Source organism: Syngnathus scovelli, chromosome 21 (genome assembly GCF_024217435.2).
Source record: "Syngnathus scovelli strain Florida chromosome 21, RoL_Ssco_1.2, whole genome shotgun sequence".
In the NCBI taxonomy this organism is placed as follows: Eukaryota; Metazoa; Chordata; class Actinopteri; order Syngnathiformes; family Syngnathidae; genus Syngnathus; species Syngnathus scovelli.
Window position 1 is genome coordinate 5,713,123 of NC_090867.1, and position 24,378 is coordinate 5,737,500.

General features: G+C 45.4%; 4 protein-coding genes across 6 annotated transcripts; 3 read left to right on the forward strand and 1 right to left on the reverse strand.

The window, feature by feature from the left end:
- The first annotated feature begins 232 nt into the window (after positions 1-232).
- qki2 (QKI, KH domain containing, RNA binding 2) lies at positions 233-12,127 on the forward strand. 3 transcript variants are annotated; one of them, XM_049760153.2, is made up of 9 exons: positions 233-755; positions 1,873-2,021; positions 3,122-3,238; positions 5,226-5,369; positions 6,372-6,459; positions 6,649-6,933; positions 7,221-7,244; positions 8,513-8,590; positions 10,472-12,127. In XM_049760153.2, the coding sequence occupies exons 1-9, from the start codon at positions 614-616 to the stop codon at positions 10,492-10,494; spliced, it is 1,050 nt and encodes a 349-aa protein (XP_049616110.1). In that variant the 5' UTR covers positions 233-613; the 3' UTR covers positions 10,495-12,127. The 3 variants fall into 3 exon arrangements, with proteins under 3 accessions (XP_049616110.1, XP_049616111.1, XP_049616113.1); XM_049760154.2 differs by lacking the exon at positions 7,221-7,244; XM_049760156.1 differs by lacking the exons at positions 7,221-7,244; positions 10,472-12,127 and having other exon boundaries at positions 234-755; positions 7,245-9,690.
- A 3,683-nt stretch (positions 12,128-15,810) lies between these two features.
- Positions 15,811-17,583, forward strand: timm23a (translocase of inner mitochondrial membrane 23 homolog a (yeast)). Its single transcript, XM_049759065.2, has 7 exons — positions 15,811-16,323; positions 16,417-16,475; positions 16,554-16,647; positions 16,765-16,849; positions 16,939-16,997; positions 17,065-17,175; positions 17,248-17,583. The coding sequence occupies exons 1-7, from the start codon at positions 16,218-16,220 to the stop codon at positions 17,370-17,372; spliced, it is 639 nt and encodes a 212-aa protein (XP_049615022.1). The 5' UTR covers positions 15,811-16,217; the 3' UTR covers positions 17,373-17,583.
- zgc:112285 (uncharacterized protein LOC561476 homolog) lies at positions 17,567-20,256 on the reverse strand. Its single transcript, XM_049759063.2, has 6 exons — positions 18,782-20,256; positions 18,605-18,714; positions 18,442-18,536; positions 18,092-18,372; positions 17,855-18,018; positions 17,567-17,782 (listed from the first exon to the last, which is right to left on the reverse strand). The coding sequence occupies exons 1-6, from the start codon at positions 18,903-18,905 to the stop codon at positions 17,603-17,605; spliced, it is 954 nt and encodes a 317-aa protein (XP_049615020.1). The 5' UTR covers positions 18,906-20,256; the 3' UTR covers positions 17,567-17,602.
- A 1,888-nt stretch (positions 20,257-22,144) lies between these two features.
- syt15 (synaptotagmin XV) lies at positions 22,145-24,339 on the forward strand. The gene is made up of 7 exons (XM_049759062.2): positions 22,145-22,782; positions 22,842-22,972; positions 23,037-23,317; positions 23,384-23,551; positions 23,646-23,754; positions 23,823-24,008; positions 24,144-24,339. Exons 1-7 carry the CDS (start codon positions 22,583-22,585, stop codon positions 24,281-24,283), a joined length of 1,215 nt encoding a protein of 404 aa, XP_049615019.1. The 5' UTR covers positions 22,145-22,582; the 3' UTR covers positions 24,284-24,339.
- Positions 24,340-24,378: the final 39 nt, after the last annotated feature.

Below are 24,378 nucleotides of genomic sequence, written 5' to 3' on the forward strand. Positions count from 1 at the left end.
CGAATTAACGCGACAGTTGAGGTGAAGCAACAGATGCGCATACCTTCACGTTCGCTCGTACGTATTGTGCGTGCGCGTGCGCGACGCCACACGGAAAAGAGGGGAGGAGGCGTTTGTAGTAAGCGCTTCTCAATGGGGAGCGCGAGCACGAGCCTCCACCCCTCGGGCGTTGGCGGTGACGCGCGGCGCGCTCCCCAGAGCCCCACTCGTGCTCACCCGCACTACTGTAATCATATGATAGCGATCCGGGGTCCGTAACACCGCAACCGACACCAACTTGTTCGCGGTCCACTTCGAACAACTCTCAAGGGAACTTTTTCTCCCACCCCCTCCCTTAAAAACAACTTTGGAGTCGCCGGGGGTGGTCGAGGAGGGGCTCGCATCATCCGGAGACGAGTTGGGCTCGGAACCGAGCAGGGGGGGGGGCGGCTGTGATTTGAAGAATAGCCGCTTGAGAGACACGCTCGTCGGACGGAAGACCCGTGGTGTCCGTTTGGAGACTTTTTTTGTTTTTGTTTGTTTGCTCGTTTGATAAACCCCCCCACCATCGCTCTACCATACAATATTTTTATAATAAATCAAACCAGAGTGCTTTTGCATCGACGCTTCAGCCATGGTCGGGGAGACAGAGGTGAAGGAGCGACCCAAGTCCAACCCGGACTATTTAATGCAGCTGATGAACGATCGGAAGGTTATGAGTTCATTGCCAAACTTCAGCGGCATCTTCACGCATCTGGAGCGGCTGCTGGATGAAGGTAAGGTGGGTGGGACGAGGGGGGTCTCGAGCGTGTCACTTTGAACAAATCAAATGTGACATTTTTAAAGTTGACATCTCATATAAAATCTTATTTTCTGTGCTTTATTAGTAATGCACATGCAGAGTGAATGAGTGAGTGAGCGTGTGAGTGAGCGAGTGAGTTGGTGATGGGAACAAACAGACAGTTGTTAGTCTTTGCCAGTGACCTAATGCGCAGGCTTATGGTGGGAGTGATGCAGCCCATCCCTGTACTGGAACGACACAACATGTCACTGGGCAACTTGTTCCATTTGTCTTCATGAAAGCGCCAACACTCAAATAATCACATCATTGCAATAGTGTCCTTTAGTCATCTGCAATCTTTTTTTTTTTTTTCAAGCTTGCTGCTCTTGGAAAGAAACCAATTGTTACAAGTGGTCAAGTGACAGTCATTATTTTAAAAACACAAAGGCGACACCACATGATAGCGTGACAGCCACGTTTAGAATCAAAGTGGTTGTGTTCGGCGTGTTCTGGCCCGGCCAGAGTTATGTGGACAGGCGCCCAGATCAGACAGCCGCACACACTTTAGTCCATATTATGACGACACTGTGCATCAAATCTTGCTAATTGACATGACGACTATTCATTTGTAACATGAAACTAAACACAAGCCGACTTGACGATGACAGCGTTTCGCTATGGCTTTCTTTCACTTCTCAAAATGTGGCCACGCATGACCCAAAAGTGGAGGGTCACAATAGGTTGTTAAGGGTTGCTGAGGTCAGACGATATTTGCACCTCAAGGCAGCCATTGGCTCGTGTTTGTGTGCGTGAGTGCGCTCGGCATGCAAGCACTTATTATTGCGTCGGGGTGTCATTACAGAGGCATTGTGGGCCGCCGGGTCGAGCCTAAACAAACATTACAAGCATGACAGTGTTTTAATGGGGCCGCATAAGAGCAGACATTGCATGTTTTTTTTCAAAATGAGCAAATCCGTTTTGTCCAGTTTCGATATTGGGTCACACTGACCTCCCGAGCATATTTACTGGGTTAAAAGGGAACAGCGTGTGTCAACATAGCAGGAGAAATTGTCAGCGCTGTCTCATGAGTCACTTTTTTTCTCGCCCGGCAGAAATCGGGCGGGTACGCAAGGACATGTACAACGACACGGTGAACGGAGGCATGTTCAACGGACGTGATATGGAAGAACTGCCCGAAGCCGTCGGACCCGTGGCCCAGCTGCAAGAGAAGCTCTATGTGCCGGTCAAAGAGTACCCCGACGTGAGTTGGGGCCGGCGGGTGACCTTCGAACTTTTCTGCCAGTTGTTTACTTTTCCCTTTTATCTCCTATCGGTGGCGGGAGGGAGGATGAAAAGTCAGTCGGGCCTCCCTCGACCCATTTTAAATTTCAGGAGACAATTAAGATAGAAGAAACGACCCAATTTCTAAAATCAATATGCAAAAAACTGTGATGTCATTAAAAGTAGACAGTGAAATTTCTAAACCCATCCAATTGACGGGAAATCTGCCAAAATAGTAAGAAATTAATTTCTAAAATGAGCTGTGATATCATAAAAAGGTGACAAGCCCCAAAAAACGTTTTGACTTCATCCCAATGGATCAAAACACTGTATTCATTCCCCCAGTATTGTTTACTGATAAATTCAGATTATTTATGCAGTTTTCCCCAGCGTGACGTCGTATCTCATCCATATTTAGAGCCGTTTAAATAGATGGATTAAGTCTTCTCCCCTGCCGTAAATATTAGGCCCGCGTGCATCCGGCACATCGTTGCCACTGCTGCCAAGTACAGTTAAGTACTCCAATATGAGTCGTGTTGATCCAGATTGAAGGGCTCACATGATTTCTTTGCAATAATTTATATTGTTTATTTTTTATTTTTTACTCCTTACCCTTCACTTCCCCTCCTCCACGCATCAGCTCGCCAATCAGCCAGTACAATGACAGGCTGTCCTCACTCACATGACGGCGAGGCAAACGCTTGAGATCAAGGTTAAATTTAGTCGGAGCCGCTCGTCTCTATCGCTGCGTACGCGACCATGTGAGTCAGAGGTCAGCGCGCCATCGACGTGTAGCCACTGTGAAAGTATTGTGCGTGCGCTTGTGTGTTTGGACCGTGTGTGAGACGAGTATACACACATGCGCTCACACACACACAGGCCAGCTGTCTTGTTAATCACTCAGTCTCCATGACAGATAAGGTTAAGCGAGCGCCGCCGTCCTCTCATGCCACCTATAATGATCTATTTTGGGTCTCGCTTGGTAACACAAACACATCACACAAGCCGACCCCAAGTGGGCTCGTGTCATATGCGACCACCTTGATGTTATTTTTATTATTTTTTTGCTTTGGTCTACAGTTTAATTTTGTCGGGAGGATCCTAGGCCCGCGAGGACTGACGGCCAAACAGCTGGAGGCGGAGACCGGCTGCAAGATCATGGTGCGCGGGAAAGGCTCAATGAGGGACAAGAAGAAGGTACGCGCCACTCTTTAACGGTCTCCAGGGTCGTTTGCGGATCTTGTTTTATTGCGTTTACTAAAAAGGATCTCCTATTAAAGGATCTGTTAACTGTAGCTCCAGGGCTCCCCCTTGAGTTGTGACATCATTTCATCAGTTCTCTCACAGAAGCCTGGCTAATGAACATGCTAAGTGCTAACAGGATATATTATTGTTTATTCTTTGTCATTGGACAATTTCTAAAAATGTCAATTAGGAGCAATTATGAAGCATCCTTGACAGAAGTTAAAGAATCCAATGCAACGGTTCTGCTTGTCCTTAATTTATGGCAGGAATGTTTGCGCGCATGGTTTAATTGCATTTATTGAAAGGAGTCACGAAAGGAAACTCCTCCCCTGATTTGTCCAACCATAGCAAGTCATAACACTGAATATCAACAATTTCAAATGTATTACGAAATATTTCTGCTTAAAGGTGACATTGCGTTTTTCAGGTCAAGCGCGAGGTCTCACTTCCCGTTCTCGCACAAAATGTTTTCTTCTTTGACATGCTCAAAATAATTGTAATGACTCATGTGAAAAAATGTCCAGACATCACAAGTCAAGATTGCACAATAGACGAATGTCGGAAATGGGCGAAACTACAGAACCGAATAAAATTGGGTGTTGCCTTCAGGGAGCGTTTGAAATCATAGTTTTCCTCACATCTCTATCCCTTTATCCATCTTTCCATGTATAGTCGCCACCCACAATGTGATTTCACTTTGTCCCGCTGCTTCGTCCATCTGTCTTTTCTTCCCTCTCCCCTGTTGTCTCCTCCCGTTGGCTGGTTCCAGCTTTCCAAACGGCAGGTGGAGCAAGTCCAGCATTCCATGCGACGCCCCCCACCCACCTCTCTTTCTCTCCCTTCCTCTCTCTCTAGAACATTCCCTACCCTGCACACCCTCTGAGAGACACACACACAGAGGAAGGAAAACAGAGACACAGTGGGAGAGGAGGCCAAGAGAAAGATGTTGACTTTTAGTGCTCTTCAAAACGATACATCTCACTTGACAAAACATTCGCAAAGCGGGCCGTCTCTCAACCCAGCGTGCACGCCCCACACTGCGACGGACGCTTTCGTAACTTCGTTTTCCGCCAGCATGTGGTTGCAGCCAATAATCATCTCCTATTACCTTTTTTTTTTTTTTTTCAAGTTATGAAATATGAACGAGAGTCGAGATGCTAAAATTGTTCACGATCCTTTGCCTCAATGGTGTTAATGTTTAGCTTGGCCTTGTTTATCAAAGCATTTGCGGTGTAATGCATCCATTTTTTTTTTTTTTACTGCTCATGAAGAGCCTATTAAAAGTGACACTGGGATTTACTCGCACTTGCAAAGAGCCAATGGTGCAATTTTTCTTAATGACATCACAACATTTTTTTAGCACAAGCTAACGCAACAAGCTTAACCCGACTTTGACAGTGTCTTCCGAGATAAATGACACAATAATAAGGGTGTCGGACTGATGATGAGGTGTCCAAAAAATTTGCGAGAAGGCTTTGTCATTTAGGGAGTTAGAGAAAGTTGCACAAGTTATTTCTAATCAACATGCCTTTGTTTCTTGTAATCATATCTCATTATTAACACTGAAAAACACATCACAGTTACTCAGGGATCAGGTGACGACCAATCACGGGTCACCTCTTTTCTAACTTTGGTCATGTGACGTTGGCAAGCTGAACCCTGTGATGTCATTATGTCAAGAGCAAGTGCCAAAATGGCCTCTGCGATGGATAAATGGATTTTCCCTCTTAATTCATATTGAATGAAACACAATATTCATCTTTTTTTTTAATTTCACTTCCTATTCAAAATGGGTCACATTGCCCCGTAATATAACAGGATTAAAAAAAAACAAAAAAACTCTGAGTCTCATTACATGTCGCTCATTGTAGTGCGTGAATGGGAAAGGGCCCACGCCGTGCATACAAACCGAGCGTACTTGTTTGTGTACTCCCTCCAGGAGGAGATGAACCGAGGCAAGCCCAACTGGGAGCACCTGAGCGAGGACCTTCATGTCCTGATTTCAGTGGAGGACACGCACAACCGGGCCAAGATCAAGCTGCAACGGGCCATCAACGAAGTCAAGAAACTCCTCATCCCCGCTGTGAGTATCCGAAACAAAACGGGGATGAGAGTTTAGCATTTTGGTATGCACGGAAGGGGGGGGGGGGGGGGTCGGATGGGATTGTCGGTCCAAAAGTGTGTGTGTGAGTATGTGTAAGGGGTTAGGGTAATTAGGGAACACGCACAAAAAGGGGTTGCCACGGCAACACCGGGTTGTTTGAAAGGCTGCGCGAATGAATGGCGAGTCTGTTCACTCGTTCTCCCCACTCCATCACTCCTTTCACTCGTTCACAACTCACTTCATTCCAAACGACCGGCTACAATATTCCTTTTTTCTCCCCCCCCACCACCACCCCAATCTTTTTTCGTCGTCATTGTTGTACGTGCACAAGGCCCCGTTTTGATTGGAGTCCTCCGCATCGCTCGAATTCTCCGGCGCCACCTACATACGTCCCGCCCTCCCTCCGCTGCTCACATGTGGAATATCACACACACATAAGCGTAGATTGCGAAATCGCTTCCTCTTGCAACAACTGGGTCAGAATGAAAAGAACAGCGGGGGGAATCCTATTGCCGTCGAGGCGAAAAGGTTAAGGCCGTCAGACGTCGTGGTCGCCAGGAGCACCAGCACCTGTTCATTCCCTGTTAGCGTTCATGTGCGCTGGGCTCCGACTAATAATACGTTTTGGCTTAACCGGCGCAACTTTGCCTTGAAGCAGTAAATCAGATGTGCTTCGCAGCGGGATGTAACCAGAGCTAACGTGCAACTAGCTTGTTGGACACACAGTGTCTAGCTGGCGCTACTGTATGTGTTCTACTTTTGGGGGATGACAGAATGTTTACTTGCAGACATTATTAGGCCAGATGATGTCAAAGTGGGAAAAAAATGAGGCCTGAATATCGAAGCTCTTAGGCCGATTTGCTAACCACTAGCGCCTATTATCATAGAGGCTAGTCAGAACACTTAATCCATACTTCCTGTATATCTGGGAGGACTCATTGTTGTGGTGGCGTCCATTTTGAGATGTGTGTCTTTGCGTAGGCTGAAGGCGAGGACAACTTGAAGAAAATGCAGCTGATGGAGTTGGCCATTCTCAATGGAACCTACAGAGACGCCAATGTCAAGACACGTAAGGATCACAGCACAGGATGGGAGGGGCCGTGAGGGAGGGGGGGGGTCTTTCACAGGAGACCACTGTATATACAAACAATGCCTCTGTTCCTTGTAACATAGACTGCTTGTCCCTTCTTCATCCCCTGTCCATTGTGTTTATGTGTGGGTGCGTACACACAATCATTGTGCATCTTGTGTCCCGCAGCCACCGCCGGATTCCCACTCGGCACCCCGCAGGCCCCTCGCATCATCACCGGCCCCACGCCCGTCCTGCCACCTGCCCTGCGCAACCCCGCCCCCGTGACCACGCCTACCATCATGCCTCTGATCCGTCAGATCCAGAGCTCCGCCCTCGTACCGGGCGGGAACCCGCATCCGGCGCTGGTTCCTCAAGGACCCGAGTCGGGGATCATCTACACGCCCTACGAGTACCCCTACACATTGACGCCCTCCATATTGGAATACCCCATCGACTCGACCGGCGTATTAGGTAAATAATCGCCACGGTTCATCATGTTCCTACATGGACAATGGGTGTATTATGAGACCTCGATACTTGGCTCCAAATCATCAACCAAAAAAGCGCACGCAGAAATTTGTATCAGAATTTACGAGTTGTCGAAACTCTGCTGTGAGCTTCAGCTTTACAGATGCCTCGTTTGATTCCTCGGTTTTTACTCGATCAATGATGACAATGCAGCCATCAGTGTCCAGCTCTCGTAATACATCCGTCTACGTGTAACCCCAGCATGCAGAAGCTTATCGTCGGGCTAATAGTCCCTTCGTCCTGTGTTTTCGCAGGTATGGCTTTCCCAACCAAAGGCTAAGCGATTAGCTATACGTCTTAGCGCACACGGACTGGCTTGCAGAGACACCCCCCCCCCTCCCCATCTCCCCGACCCCTCCCCTTCCAGAACCAACACCCCAATCCCACCACCCCTTCCCTTTTAAACGCTTCCAGTATGCTACGGAGCAAAAGCTCACAGCTTGCTCACACTGTCGGACGACAGATTCCTCGCGCTATAGTCGAGTGTCCATGGCTTCTTCTCGCTCGTGACTTCTATTAGCTGACTAGCGTGGTGGTGTGATGCCTTCAATTCTAACCTTTTCTTAAAAAAAAAAAAAAATTCCGCTTATAATTGTAACATTTTTTTTCTAGCGTAGATGTTCTAGCGCGCTTTTTGTGATTTAATATATCTTTTTTTCTAAAAAAGAAACAGTTTTATTGATTCCAGTGCCTCATCAGTGTGATTTTGAAGCTACTAGTGAAACTTATTTTGGATAGAAAGTAGTGGTTTGGATTCATTTTTAGAGAACAGAAGACCACAACACGATATGACGGTCCTCTTTGAATGACTTAACCCTCCTGTTATGTATGAACGCTTATCATTTATGGCTGAGGTGAAATAAGGTGTGTATGTGTATGTGTGACAGAATAGAATTGACCGTTTCTGACGTCTCGCTTTTAGCCTGTTGTGTCACTGCCAGGTTATGTATGAGAAAGGAGGTATTTGCAAATTATTATTTTTTAATATATAAAAAAAATGAAGGCCAGCAGCTCGAAATCCCAGTTTAATTATGACAAAGAAATGCAAATTATTATTTTTTTTATATTTAAAAAAAAAGTTAAGCTTGAGTAAGGCCAGCATAAGAATTTTTTTATTCTACAATTGTTGTCTTTTTGTCCCTTACCAAGAATGTTTATGGGTCAATGTGACCCACTCTATGTGTAATCAACATATAAAAAAAAAGTTGTATATTTTTAAATTATTATTTTTTTACGGCCAGAAAAGGGAAGACTACAGAAGTACATTTTTTTACAAAATAAATCTAGATTTTTGAAGTGATCAGTTTGACCCGCAGAATAATAAGAATCTTAAAACGGGTTGATTTGACCCACATCATAACAGGAGGGTTAAAATCTTCATCCACCCGACCCCCCCATCCCACCCACCCCCTTTTGTGCACGTTGTCAAATCTCCCAGAAGTGGCGGCTGACGTTGTGATGTGTCTTTTCTGATGAGTAACCTTCTGTATTCTGTTTTGGCCAACGTCATCGCGCTTGTTAGCAGGTGCCATGACCGCTAAGGTACGCCGCCAAGACAAGAGAATCCATCCTTACCAAAGGGTAGTGACCACAGACAGAGGTTAGTTAGCTCACCAGCCACTTTATGTGTGTGTGTGCGTGCGTGTGTGCATGCAGACCAAGGGACCAGTTATTGTGAGTTTGTCTTAGCATGGCATGCCAAGATCAAATGTGAAAACAGTCTTGTTGCAGTAAGAGTAACATTTTGGGAGGAGCCATGTCAGGATGAGGGGGGGTGCGCTTATCTCTTGTTCGATAACCTAGGCGGCACGTCTTAATTAGTGTGAATCACTCCATTCATGTGACTCCCTTCCTTGTGACTCCTGGACTTGGGAGTCCTTTTTTTTTTTCCCTTTTTTTTTTTAAATCTCTGCTACTTCTTTTTACCCAGTACGTCCTTTGGGAACCTATTATTTATACAAGATTTCATTCCACTAAGTTCCCGTATTTTGGTGTGAATGATCAAAAGTGTTGTGCCCAATGACTACACGCCACTTAATCCCGTTTTACTACTAAAACACAGCGTGTGATGACTACTGAAGTCTGTGTTCCAAGCTCTTTTTTTTTTTTTGGTATGAAATACTATTGTTTGTGGTCTTATCAGTCGCCCACTGGACTTTATCATTGGGACTGTTTACATCTTTCATATTATATTTCCTAGCCAGAGTGGTGCTGTTGCCATGTATTTAGCTGCAAAGAAAAGAAAAATACATTTGTATATAGGGATTTTAAAGTGCTTATATGAAGCTAATGGAACAAAATCGCTTGAAAGTATTTGTAGGGTTTTTTTTTTTTTTTTTTTTTTTTTAGTTTGTACATTTTTATTTTTACGGTATGCTTTTTATAGATGAAGTGTCTCCATGTAAAACTTCTATTCCGAGTGTGTAGCTTCCACTGTTCCCTGGAAGGCGGCGTTGTTGCTCTAGTGTGTGTGCTTTTGTTTTGTTTTTGATTTTGTTGTTTTTAAAAGATGAGGTGACCTTCTCAATGCACAGGCCTCATGACTGTTTTATGCAATATAGACATGGACTAGCTAGCTGCAATATGTATGTGTGTGAGCGGTGGTGCTCCTGTTGTACAAAACAAGCAACGGAAAGAAAAAAAAAACACTAAAAGGCAATAAAGACGACTATTGAGAACAAAATAAATCTCCAAAGACAACCTAAAGACTCTAAATTCTTGTAGTTAGACTGTCTATTTTGAAATCACCATCTTTTAACCTCTCATCGCTGTCTCTTACTATGGCACCTCTCTGCTCACAGTAGCCATTAGTCGCTCTGCTAATACTTCCTAGCCAATGGAGCAAAAGCATAAACGATATTAATAATAATCAGTCAGCCTTACTCGCAAATCTAGCTACTTACAACGAGAGGGTCACGCTCTCACTTACATGAAATCATGCCGTCCGTGCTTACCCAAAGTGCAGGTGGTGATAAATCTGCAACCACATGGAGAAATTATATGCCGTAATCACAAAAATGCTAATTTTCATGGGAAAATTATGCGACTAAAAAAGTTATATATTTTTGTAAAAAGGAAAAAAAATTTCACATAAAGGAACATAAATACACTGAGAAAAAAAATTGTCATCTTACAAGTATAGTAATTATGTTTTCGATACACTTTAATGATGGCGGCCAATGCACTTTGGGTAACCACAGCGTCTCCTCCTCTGCCTCATGGTTTCACCATCTGGTAGCATGGGTAGCGTCACGGTAGCGGCGGTCACATGACGCTGGGGGCAGCAAAGCATCTGCCCCTAGCACCGTGTGAAACCGCCGTAAAAAAAAAAAAAAAAATGCCTTGTTGTCATCCCGACGCCACTAGCTGAAACTAATCTCTCTTCTATCTTTTGTTTTTCTTTTTATGTCCCCTTCTGTGTGCCCTCTTTTTTTTGTTTCCGTTTCCTTTCCTGGTCTGTCTGTCTCCCGTCTAACTTTAGCTGCCACGGCAACTAACCCATGACACCTTTTCCACCCACTGATGACCCCCCGACCCCAACCCATTGGCCAATTGCCCCTCACTCCCGGCCCCACTGCCCCATCCCTCCGCGCCCCACCCCCTCCCATCCCAATTCGGCTCAGCCAACCAGAAGCCGGCGCCGGGAGCGACCCTTCGGTCTAACCAGCAGCGGATGGCGGTGGCGATAACCCAGCAGGGATCGAAGTTTTAGCCCACGTGCCTTCCTCTTGCATATCGCCCACCATCACCATTGTGGGGGTCCAAACGAGCTCCTGCATAAGCAATAATTATTACTCTTTTATAACTCAACGACTGAAGATGCTAATTGTTTTCACCCTGCACTCAAACTATCCACAGAGAGAGGTGTTGATTAGTCTGCATTCTACTTCATTACCAGCAACAAACAAATGCTAACATGTTAGCATTTGATAAATTCTTTGATGTAAATACCCAACCACACGGCAGGATAATCCTTATCGTTAGCATACCAACTGTTATCTTAGCATTTTTCATTTGAAAAAAAGATAACTAACAGGCCTGGATAAAAAAATATATATATATATCATTATTTACGGTCCAATGTATCTTTTTATGATAACGCGCAAACTCACATCAAAATAATACCAACAACAGAGATTTAAACAGTTCCACTAAGGTTTTATTTTATATGATTTGATTAATCCTTCCTTTAAAGAAAAACAAAAAAAAGAAACTCAAGGCCTGAAATGTTCCTTGTTTTCTTTTAAATGTCACTAACGTTTTAAGGAGTGCCTTATTGAATTTTATGCTTCTGTTAACCTCGTCAAGTGAAGTAAAATGCCAAGGCGGATCCTCTCTCTCGCTCCGCAAAAAAAAAAAAAAAAAAGTGAAATCTAAAAAGGCCAAAGTATCGTAGTCATCAAGTCAAGCATTCTAATGCTTCTTTCGCAAGTCTGTGAATCAACACGCCGGGTTTAAATGCCAAGTTGAAAAGAAGCTTGCACAACAACTGAACAAAAGTGCCTTAAAAAAAAAAAAAATCAACGCACCAGTATTACATTTATATTACAATTTACCTCTTTACTGCCCAATCCCTCCCCAAGTGCCACACAGTATTACGCAATGATGTCTTTTCACTTATGTGTGAGGATGGAACACTGTTATATGATATATATATTTTTTTTTTTAGCCCGCACATATTATATAAAAGAGCACATGCAACACAGCCAACCGAGGCCTTGCTATCAAACATCAGGGGGTCGTGACACCTGTAACGAGTTTATATGTATTTTTATATGCTATTTTGTATATTAAATGAACTTTTCAGAGTTGATGCCTTACTATATATCTATGTCCTGAAATACTGGATATGTTTTATGTGTTAACTGGAGCCTTGGAGATGAACACCACCGCTTGCCTCTTGTGCCTTTATTATATTTTAATTTTATTTTTTGACAATTAACAGTGTAGTTCCATATTAATCTGCCCTTCAGCAGCCACTGTATAGGCTCTACTAAACATTTCTGTGTTTAACCACTTAATTGTATCTGTCTTTTTGAGGTGGGGGTTCTTGAAAAAAAAATAGCTATGGTAACGATGGACTCTTTAACATTGTGAACAGGAATAACATTGTAATCATTAAAGTTGTAAAAACTAACCAACTTTGTTGCTTCTCTCACTCTCTCTGTAGCACTTAATTATGCAAATGAGCTTCCTTTCTGCATACTAATCACCAAAAACAAGGGCTTTCCACACAATAAAAACACACACCCCCTTTAGATGAAATGCAGGGAAAAGGCCATGAAAGTTCCGTCCCACTTCCCTCTTTTCCTTGTCTTCTCTCCATCCTGTCTCCCTCTCGAAGAGGGCATTGCACATATTTGTGCAATAAGAGAGAACAAAACACACCCGGGCTCGCCATGGTTTCTGCGAGGCATGCACATGTATAACAAGGAGGTGGGGGCGAGTGTCAGGTTTGAAAGTCTAAATGTCGAGGGAATATAAGGGAAATTGATTACGCAAGCGCGCCCTGAAACATCTGCGCAGGATCACAGCGAGTAGTGCAACTCCTACAACAACAGCTGGTCCAGAGATTCGAGGCGAAGACGGGAGCATCATCATCACGCCATTGGCCCAGCTTCGACCTTATGGGGCTGAGATTTTATGGCGTCCAATTTTGCAAACTTGTTCCGACCAGGCGATATCATGAAAATTTAAAATGATCAGCAAGTCAGTCTTAAAATTTGTTTGTAATAGGATAAAATGGCCGCTTTAATCCACTTTAATTCTTGAGTCTTTTCAGACTTTTTTCTTTTTAAATGAAACTGACTTCAAAATGGTTGCTTCAAACAAAACTTGGATTTACTTTTTTTTTTGGAGTATGGGAAAGCCTTTAAAGGACGATGAAGAAAATAAGCACTTTCAAGAGGGGCCTTCTTGGCACACATTGCTCGGGCCCTCAACATAAAAATATAGTCACGTCACGTGCGCTTAAAACAAAGTTTCCCTTTAAATCCCAAAGTTAAACAACAACACAGCGTTTTCGGCGGTGAATGCAGCCATGGGTGGCTCATTCGTCCTCTGCCTGCCCTTCCTGCTTTCATTGTGGAGTTTTTGTTGGGGTAGGGGGGCTGGAGAGGGGGTGGCGGGGGCTTGATATTGAACTTCAGGCTTGGAGTTGAGCCTGCTTCACCCCCTCCCCTGATCACTGAGAGAGAAAGAACATAATGTGACCGCCGCTGACAGTCCTCTGGACAGGAAGATAGTACTAAAGGGAAAGGGTTTGGGTTTTTTTTTTAAAGAGGGGTGTGAGTGGCTGGGGAAGGGGGTTCCGTGCATGTTTTGGGATGGGTGTGTGCGCTCTTGTCTCTTTTTCCTGTTTTCAATCGTCTTCTAAGCCTCTTGTTCCATTTCTCAGGAAGCGCAATAATGTTCTCCGGTCGATTTGACCTGAGGCGGGTTTGAATTGTTAGAAAGAAAACATACATTTATTTGTTAACCTGGGAAGAAAAACTCACAATTGAAAAAGACAAGTTTATTTTACTTGTATTATGTGGTCTTCGCTAGGCTAAACATGGTCTTCTACTTATTATTCTGCAATATGAATTAAGAATAAAAATCCACCTGTTTTTATCCATCTGGGGAGCGGCCATTTTGAGTGAAAACAGATGACCCTCAAAACTACTTTTATCCGTCAACACAAAAATCGGTGGACATATCTACACTGCTAGGACACTTAAAAAGGTGTGACGCACATATGCCTGAATTTGGACAGAACCATTTTGTTTTGGAGCAACCATTTTGGGCTTCTATCAATTTGCTCCGACGGAAGCCAGCTTTCATTTGTGTTGTATTTCTTTAACTTTCAAACGGGTTAATCTGACAACACAAGGGGGGTTAAATCGCTTCGCTAATATATTCTGCAGTCAGCTCCGGCCAGCGAGCCAACACACACCAAGGCTCCCACCACAATCAAAGAGTGTGTGTGTATGTGTGTGACAGGTTGATTTAGACTGCTATGCATTCTCCACATAATGAACAGCTCTACATTTCCTTTGCTCGGTAAATATTTGATGCGGCGGAATGATTTTTTAGCAGCAACGACGAGGTTGGTGGGGAGAAAAAAAAAAGTATTTAAAATCTCCAATCTTCGCTCTCACCCTTGTCCTCTTCCCATGTAAATAAGCCCCCCCCACACACCAAAGAAACTCCACACACCCCTCAGTGAAGGCAGTTTAAAGACCCAACACTGTCTCCCCGGCAACCAGCATACACTGGGGTCCTGTCGTGGCCTCCCCTTGTCTTTTGTGTTTGGGAGCTCAGAGAGAGAGAGAGACAGAGAGAAGGGTAGAAAGACAGGAGGAAAAGGAGAGAATGAGAGACAGTGAGGGGATGAAAACAAAAATAAAAGATGACATCACGGCTATGTTGCAAAAAAAAAAAAAATGATGAGGATTATAGATAGCACCCCCTCCTCCCAACGGATGCAGAATAAGGACGAAAGAGAGAGAGAGTGGGAGAGTGAGGCCCCGGGGCCTGAATGGGGCATTGTGGGAAGACAGTGGGCACACTGGGCAGCAACACAGAGAACACTAACTCACAGATGATGCCAGAGAGTCTGAAAAACACCCACACTGGGCGACAATGGCAAACTTCATCGCTCCACTTGGCCCCTTGTGAATACACACACACATACACACTCTCTGTCACAAACTCACACACACACACAATGGCAGAATACCCGGCTAAGATGCCGTGTTATTCGGGAAATTCGGCAGCGGCACACTGAATTCCTTCAGTGGTGCTTTGAGCAGCAGATGGGCCTCCAGGGGGGCCCGCGGTTTTAAAACGTGCACGTATGGGAGCGTGCGTGTGGTCCATTGCGCCATTGCATCATGAGGGGGGAAAAAAGGTGCGAAAAGGCCTACTGATATGTACCCAAGTAAAACACCTTCTCTGCATCATGTTAAGCAAAGAAAACTGTTTAACCTCAGGTTAAACAGTAAGATAGTAAATGAGACATATCATGGAATCATTTACACCACGTAGTCAAGGTTAGCTAGCAGTGGAGCGAGTTAACATAACATTTCTCTACCAATTACATGATTATCTTGGCAGGACACAGTTCTAGAGTGAACCACTTTGATTTAGTGCAAGCGTCATATCAAAGCCCTAGGGTAAGCAGAGCTGCAATGTTAGCACGGATTATCTTCTGTTAATAATATACTGTAAATTCAGATAAGATGTGAATGTGGTACAACTATGAAGCAACTCTGCAGAAACTGGAAGAAAATGGAAGGTCTACCTTTGGGTAAAAGTTTGGAAATAAAGAATGTATTCATTAGAACAGAAAATATCAACATACAATTAAAATATATATATATTTACCATTTATTATTTACATATTTACTCTTCTATATCTGCACAACCATTTAAAATTTTTGGACACACTAGTAACTGAATGAAAAACTATCAGTGCTAATGTACGTATGGTTTGAAAAAATGCAGGTCAATGAATAGTTGGCGAGATAAGGAAATTGTACGTTATTAAAATGCTTTGTTTTGTTATCAATATATAGCTGATAAACACAGATTAGTTAAATTTGTAGGGTATGGCGCCCTCTTATGGTAGATATTTAGTAAACAAACAATACTGAGACAAGTTTCAAATTTATGCAGTACACATATTTTTTAAAAAATACGGTGTATTTTAAAAGAATCAATGCTTGAATTCTACATTAATATCTCACAATATTAAGAAAAATATCATTATTGTTGAGTTTTGGGGCATCCGGCTACCTGCCGTAATTCATCCTCACCTGCCGTAAAACGGATGCAATATTCGTGGCTCATAAAGTGAACAAGACTTACCTTAAACTGTGTGAAAACGCCTTTCGTGATTCTCTTACCTTACATATGGTCGTGAAATTTCAAGATTTCAACTGATATTTTCTACCACACCGTGCTTTCCTTCTCTCTTGGTGACGTAATTTGACAAAAACGCTTTACGGCTAGAGCGTGCGGCTAATGTGTGTGGAGGTCAGCGGCATGACAGAACAGCGAGTTCTTGATACAAATATGCTGCTTTCTTGAAAAAATAGAAACGATCCGCCAACTATAATATTATTTTTATGATATTGACGTTGAACACAACAGTTCAGCGTGGATAATCTAAGTCGTTACATCATAATTAGCGTTGCTTAGCCGAAGCAAGAACCTTTTTTTTAATTCCCACCATCCACCCAAACATGGACAACAACCCACAAGGCTCCGGGGGACTGAAGGCGAGTCTCGGTGGTCTCTTCGGAGGTGGATCACCTGAATATTCCAACACGGAGCTCTCCGGTGTTCCATGTAAGCAACCTGGTAGCTCCACGGCTAGCTTAGCAGCTCACCGGCTAGCATGTTAAAGTCAGTGTTGACTTTGCATTGTTTTTGTTATTTTAGTGACTGGAATGAGCCCTTTGTCGCCTTACCTTAACGTCGACCCTCGTTACTTAATTCAGGTAATGCAGAAATTTAGATGAGACAATGTCCTGTGATGAAATTGTGATAAAACAATGTCAATAATTGTGTGTTTTTAGGATACAGACGAGTTCATTCTCCCTACAGGCGCCAATAAGACAAGAGGAAGGTTCGAGCTGGCTTTCTTCACAATCGGAGGTTCTTGCATCACAGGTAAATGGATCTTGAAGCGACTTGTCGGCAATTCAACTTCACTACTCTGCAACAACATTCCGACACTCAACCCTAAGCTCTGTCTTATGTTACAAATTGCCCTTTGTTTTGTTAAAGGAGCTTCTTTTGGTGCTTTAAATGGTCTCAGGATGGGCCTGAAGGAGACCAGAGACATGGCTTGGTCCAAACCGCGAAATGTACAGTAAGTATGGCGCTGAGTGTTCTGTATCATCTTAGTTCATGCAGCAGAGATAAGATGATGAATGTTGAAATGTTCTGTTGTCTCACCAGGATCATCAACATGGTGACAAGGCAAGGTGCTTCGTGGGCCAACACTTTGGGTTCAGTCGGTAAGACCCAACTTATTATGCAAACAAAGTCGTTTACGCGGCATTGACATCTGTTATTGTGTCGCAGCCTTGTTGTACAGCGCGTTCGGCGTGGTGATCGAGAAGGTCAGAGGAGCTGAGGACGACATCAACACAATAGCAGCCGGCACGCTGACGGGGATGCTCTTCAAGGCAGCGGGTAGGTCTCGAGTAAACCCAATTAATTAAATAATACAGGATGAATAATATCTGACTATCTTTGCTTTGGCAGGCGGCGTCAAGGGTGTGGCCCGTGGGGGTCTAGCTGGTCTGGCCTTGTCTGGCGCCTACGCCGTCTACAACAACTGGGAGCATCTGACTGGAACGTCGTCACCATCCTCCTCTAGGCTTTACTGAATTCCTCCTCATCATCCTCCTTTTCCTCTGATGTTAGGGCCAAATTATCTGCAAGTGGATCTTCTCATGATGAACTTTGCCTTACAGTCGGTTCTACTCTTGTATTTATTTCACCGTGATTATCATCAGAAGCTGTATTGCAAGAACCTGAATGTGTGTCTCCCATCATTTGATGTAATAATTGAGAAATACCATTAAAAAAAAGCAAACATTTTATTGTGGAAGCGACGTCAGTGCAAGAAGAAGTCTCGGATGCGTGTGGCCTCGATCCAAGGGATGTACGCGGCGGTGCGGGTGAAGACGCTGGGTTTGTTCTCCACCGTGCAGCCGATGGGGCCGAAGCTCACCACGCCGTGGACCTCCCAATGCTCGCGGCCCAGCTGGCACAAAAGAGGCCCTCCGGAGTCCCCCTGAAAAGAACACCGCTCTGATTTATAATTTGCCCCTCCCTCATGAGGCTGGAAGGGAACACAGAAGCCAACCTGACAGGCGGCGGGCGGATCCTCGATGTCCCTAAAGCCAGCGCAGATCATGGAGTCTCGCACGCGGTCACCCCAGAACTTCTTCTGCCGACAGGTTTTGAAGTCGATGATGGGGAGGCGTGCTTGGTTGAGAGCCTCAGCCAGGGAAACATTTTCCTTCCCACCTGATGTATTTCAACAAAACATCTGTCCACTTTTCCCCCAAACAAAGATCTTTTAGAGTTCCTTCAGACTCACCCCGAGTGTCACCCCATCCCGTCACCCAGCAGTAGTGTCCCGGCTTAAGGCTGGTCTGCTTGCGCGGCAGGCAGGCGTAGCGGATGAAGTTGGACGGGAGGATGTCAACGGCTGCCTTCACCAAAGCGATGTCATAGTCCAGCTCGCTATGCGCTGGGTAGCGGAAATTCTCATGCCGGTAGATGCGCTTCACTGGGAAGACCCTCTCGGCTGTTTCGGAGCGCCTCAGCCGATGCTTGCCAAGCACGATCCTCCACGAGCCGGCGTCCTCAGCTTTTCCCCTGAAAGGTCGGTTTTAATCACTCGAGTCTCTAACAGTACCAAAATGTGCTTTTTATCTTCTGGGTTACTTTTGGAAGCAGTGAGCAGCAGTTAGGATCCAATTCTTGTGGATCAAAGTTCCTCCACAGACGTGAATGTGATGTTTACTACCTCTGGGTCGAACCTGACAACAGAAGAAGAAGCCTCAGTAGGTGCATTATTATTAATTATTAATATACATTTTTTATATACCTGCAGAGAGACTTGCCAAGGCCAGGAATGTGGTCTAGCCTCGTTGCCCGACACGATCCTCTCGACCATGTTGGGTTTGAAGTAGGCCATCCCACAATCTTTGGGCCAATCTGGAAAAACAAAACAAAACACACATGTCAACCCTGTTGTGATTTTAATATGTGTGTGTATTCTCACCCAGGTGTAAGACCTTATGCTGCTTGCCAGGCGTGTACGTGTACGCAGCCCCCCGCAGCAGCGGCAGCAGCAGCAAACACACCACATGAAGCGCGGCGGCCATCGTTTTCCGTGCAAAAATCATCAGGCCGCGCGCAACCCGCCGTTTTTATAGCAGCAGGTACACGCACACACAAACACACAATGAGTTGGCGCTGGATTGTTCTCCTGCTGTGATGACTTTTCACAAAAAAAAATCCTTTTCACACACATACAGTAGTAGTCGTGAGCACAAACATGTCAGGTGACGTACTACAGTGGCATAGTGACCTTTAAATGACCTCTGGGGATAAACAACACAAATATTTGTGTATTTTATGGACAAAAAGTGAACCGCCCCTTTAAAATAAAAACACTTTTGCACTTCTACTGATCATATGATAATGTGAAAGTATAGAAAGAGCTATCTGGAAATCAGCGGTGAGGTTTTTTTTTTTTTTTTTACTCTGAATGGGAATGTGCACGCTCATCTGAAACACTGAATGGTCGCAGCACCTCAATACGGTCCAACAAGCTGACTGTAGTTAAAGAGCAGAATATTAGGTACACCCGCATCATTGAACCAGGTCGTGGATGTTATTATTGTGGTTGCTGAAGGTGGTGATGACGTTTAGAGAATATTATAAAATATAATAAAAGAGGTGCAAAGTTCAACACCACTCGCGCTAAACGCAATTAATTTGTTTATCTAATTTTTTTTAATCAAATAGCTAGCATCACCCAACGAACTGAAACAAGCGTGTTCTATCACAAATCAAGTTCGATTACAATAAAATCATGGAATTATACATAAATGATAACATACAGAATTAATAAAATAATACAGAAATGCCAAATATAATTATAAGAAATATAGGGTGGGCCAGAATTCATGACTCACTTGATATTGGTTATGTTACTCCAACAACGTTGTGCTGCTCTTTTTGCTGTTCCCTGTTTGGCCACATGAGGGCAGTATAATACAGGCATACGGCTAAATTGAGTTAGTAAACTTCAACCGTGAGTGGAAATTCAGAGATTGAATGTTCTTTTTTTGAAGAACTGTTAATTATTAGTAACTCTCTGCAACATTTTTTATGGATTTTCTTGTTTTGCATTTGTTAAGAAATCTGTTAGTCAAAAATTCTGACCCATTCTTTATTAAATAAGCATAAATTAAATAAATATAATCAACACATAAAATAATAATGGGTAACTGAATAAAATAATACAATAAATGTATTAGTTTAGTGATTATCGTTTTAAATTGCCTGTGCAAAGAGCAGCAATAGAGCAGCCATGTACATTTAGAACATTAATAACAAAACATCACTTTCAGTGTTATTAAAATGCAAAGTGCAATACAGTGTATCTTCATGTACCACAATGTTGCAATTCTAAAATGTTGCTGTTGAGACCTTTCATCAACTCTCAAACTTTTTTTCTTATTTTTTATTTTGCTACAATAATCAGTGAATTGGTCTTAGTCGTCTTCCTTTTTTGAGCCTCCACACCACCCTGGTCTTAGTGACCTAATAACACTCCTCTTCCGTATGGTCCCACGCGAGAGCGAGGGGGATTTTGGGATGTTGTCATTTACCGCGTCTCCTTCCTCGGCTTTGCTCGCTTCACGAGGCGCCTCCTCCTTTTCGTCTCCTTTGTCTTGTATCATCTCCTCTCCGTTTTCTGGAGGAGTGGCGTCGGGGAGCACCACAGAAGGAGGAGGAGCAGGAGCTTTGCTCTTCTTTGAGGGCCGTTTGACAGTTTGGGGGCTGTTGTGAAGTTCCAGGTGCTTCCGTATGGCCGCGGTCAACATTTCCGGCTCCATGGATGCGCCGTGGACGTCCCACGTCATTCCGTCCTCGTCCCACTGCACCTGCTTCATGCTGCTCCGCCTCCTCCCCCCCGGCTCCTTCTTCTCCTCCCCGGCCTGTGTCTTAAGGCACGACCTTCTCCGCCCCAGATCGTCTTTCAGCTTCTCATCCTCCTCGCTCTCGCTCGGCGGGATCATGCTGGAGGAGGGTGACACCAGGTTAGAGTTGGAGTCCACAGAGGCCTTCAAGTCTAGTTTGGATCCGGGAGGCGAGCCCAGTAGAGAGTGGGAGGTGTTACTGTGGAGGTCCAACCATGAACCTGTGGGGGACAGCGTCTGCACGGCGGCGTCCACCATTTTCTGCTGGGCCTTCTCCTTGAAGATGGGCTCCCTTTGGGCTCCTCCTCTGGAGCATCTGCACCCCTCACCTAGAAGCGAGTCGCTCAGCGAGGAGACCAGAGGCGACCTCCTTGGCTGCGGTTGCCACGGCAACTGGAGGTGGCACACCGAAGCTTCTTCATCCAGTTCTCGCTCCTCATCCACTGAAGTTGACATCTGAACTTGGCCATCGGATATCTGGGGTGCCTCCTCATCGGGGAGGCATCCAGGAGATGGTGATACGCCTTCCTCTGAGCACACGGACGACGCCATTGGGGAGGGATACTGAAAATAAAGCAAGCGGTTACCGCTGGAGGTGTCATCTTCTGTTCTCCTCACCCGAAAAAAGGGCTCAGGAGGCAGGGTGGTGGATGCCAGGGGGGACCCTGGAGAGTCTCCGTGCTCAGGTAGCAGCGTGGTTGTGGACTCCAGAGGGGACGCCGGGGACAAGGCGTATTGTTCCACGGATAGCAAAGTGGGTGTCAGCAGCGGGGAGATGAATGGTGAGGAGGTGAGAGTGGTCGATGAGCTAGAAGGGGCACAGCAGGCCACGTCCTTTGCCAGGCTGCCGGGCCGCGACGCGCTGCCGCCCCACACCACCGTGTCGGGCGTGCTGCTGCGGCTGTGCACGCTGCCTCCGCCACTGCAACGGCTCCAGCGCCGCATGTTGGCCACCAGCCGCTCACTGATGGCGGCCGGGTTGTTGCCATCCGACGACTGCAGGCTGCCCACGCGCCGCCACCCCTGCAGCTCCTGCAGCGTGCCCTGTTCGACGTTGGCGCTGGAGCTGCGGTGTAGATCCAGGCCGGTCCACGTCGGGTCACGCTTGAAAACATCCATGGAGCTCTTGGAGACTGAGAAGATGGGTGTGTTGGCATCACCGTCGTCCACCGGTCCTTCCGTCAAGCTGGAGTAGGACACGGATGGACTGACGGAACAACACACTGCCGGGTAGATTTCGGAATGGGGTCGCACGGGCTTCATTGCCATGGCAACAACTTAAGAAGTACCTAAATCGGATTATGTCATTTTTTAGAAAAAAAAGATTATTTTACTGTAATAATAATTCCTAGTTAAACAACACTCCAATGGGAATATAATCTTCATACCTTAAAGTGATGTCCTCTTCTGTATAGCTAAATGGCGTCCCGTTTCCCCCCTGACATCTTTCCAATCCCACAAACTTCCCTTCTGGGTGAACAACCTGTAGCATCAAAATGGTGCCGATCAATCATCAGTGCGTGCATGAGCGAAGGAGTGCCGTGGGGTGTGTCGCATCTTGGGCCCTGAGGATTAACTGGCCACCTGTCATCCCATTAGCTGACAGCCTATCTCTGGACTCCGTGTGTGTGGCTAAAGAGTTAAGATCAGGTCAGCTGGCAGGATTCCAAAGCATTTATTCTTGTACAGGATAAGAATAATCAATCTCTTGAAAATTCTGCCTTTACATTTGCTGTCCAAAGTGCTCTCCCTAATAAAATGACTGACCAATAGAGGGCGTGTGTACACAAGAGAAGCAGCCAGCTGTGTCCACCTCACACACACACATATGGACACACATTTGACTTTGCGTCTCCTGTTTTTCGGGTTCCATGGTTTCCGTTGGCCTCATTGCCGGACTTCTGGTGCTGCTTCTTTTCATTCTTCTCCTTCTTGGTTTGGTGATGTTCTATCTGTGGAGGTGGAAGAGGAGGCGTGATCGCAGACAATACCTGGAGTTGGTCGCTGCCGTGCCTCACGTCCCATCATGCACCCCTCTGGTCATCCCCGTTTCGCAAGATTCCTGTGCCAAGTCAGTACTATCAGTAAGTACTGTTGACTCGTTTCTCACAATATGGTGTTTGTCTTCAGGCCCGGCGACATTCCGTTCATGTTACCTCCTCGCTTCCCAATACCTCGGAAAGACACGGAAAAAAGCGAGGATAAGGCGGAGGTGACTAAGATGGACCTTCTGGCTCACCGGGGCTCTCTTTGTGTTCAAAGTAAGTCCCCAATGCTTTTATTCAGATTGGTAGCACAACCCATTTTCAATTTTTAATGTTCCAGGTTGGTACCCAGTGGGGACTGTGCTGGCCGGTTTGTATTCTGGCAAGGTGGTGGCACCCCCGCCCGGCATGGCAACACGTCTCTGCTTCTCAGTGGAATACCGTTACGGCGGCGAGCAGCTAGCCGTCTCCTTGTTCCGCCTGGGCAACCTGCCGCCTCGTTTCCATAGTAACATCACCCTGGTGCAGCTCCGCCTACTGCCCGATGACCGGCGTCCCCGCCAGGCCAAATCCAGGGGCACCGGGCCCGACCCGGAGTTTAATGACTACTTCCTGTTCCAGGTGAGAATGTGAGCGTGCACACACTTGATGATGTGACCCCAATCTTCTTGTCCTCCACATGACCAGGTGACAGCGGCCCGTGTGTCACAGAGCACGCTCAGTGTGTCCGTGCTGAGCGTGTCACATGACGGCAAACGCCACGCAGTGGGTCAGGTGCTCTTTCCTTTGCAAGGAGAACTGGGACAGGCTGGTAGGGTACTCTGGAGAGACTTGGACACTGAAAACCACCATCATGTATGTGCATAGATGGCATAGTGATTAATTTAATAGTGATTAAAAATAACATAATTAATAAATTGATGTTCACATTGTTACGTGTTCTTGTCAGTGTTCAGAGCTCGGTGAGGTCTTGGTGTCCCTGAGCTACAACCCGACTCTACAGCGCCTATCAGTGGAGGTTCCAAAAGCTCGAGGAATGCAACCTCTGATGGATGCAGGTGGGAGGTCCTCTGGGTGGTCTCTTGACACTCAATGTGCTTTATTTCAACATATATTCTGTTCACAGGTGTGTGCGTGCGTGCAAGCTTGCAAATTCACACTCAGGTGGTGAAGATCAAGAGCAGCGGCGTCGTGAAGGGGGACAGCGAACCGGAATTCGAGCTCAGGACGAGCTTCAAACTACGGGCCGAACACGTGGACGAGGCCTGCCTCCGCTTGGAGGTGCGGCGGGAGACCGATTACGTTCCCTCAGGTAACTCATCATCTTCTAGAGGGAAGTTACACTTTCATTGTGCTGTCTAACCGAGCAGGATAACTCAATCTTTCTTGCTAGCTTTCTAACTAGCTTAACTATTTCTCCTATTTTCCATTTGTCTTACACATCCAGAACCTTCAATTCCACTGGGAGTTGTGGTGCTTGGTCCATTCATGTACGCCAGAGGTCCGCAGCTGCAACACTGGATGGACATGGTCAACACACCACTCAAGCCGGTCAAAGTGTGGCATGGACTCTGCACAACCACTTAAGGCTTTTGTGTGGCGTGTCTATCTGCAATATATTTGACATATACACAAATATATTTCAATAACGTGGCTAAATAAAATGAAAAAATACTGATTCA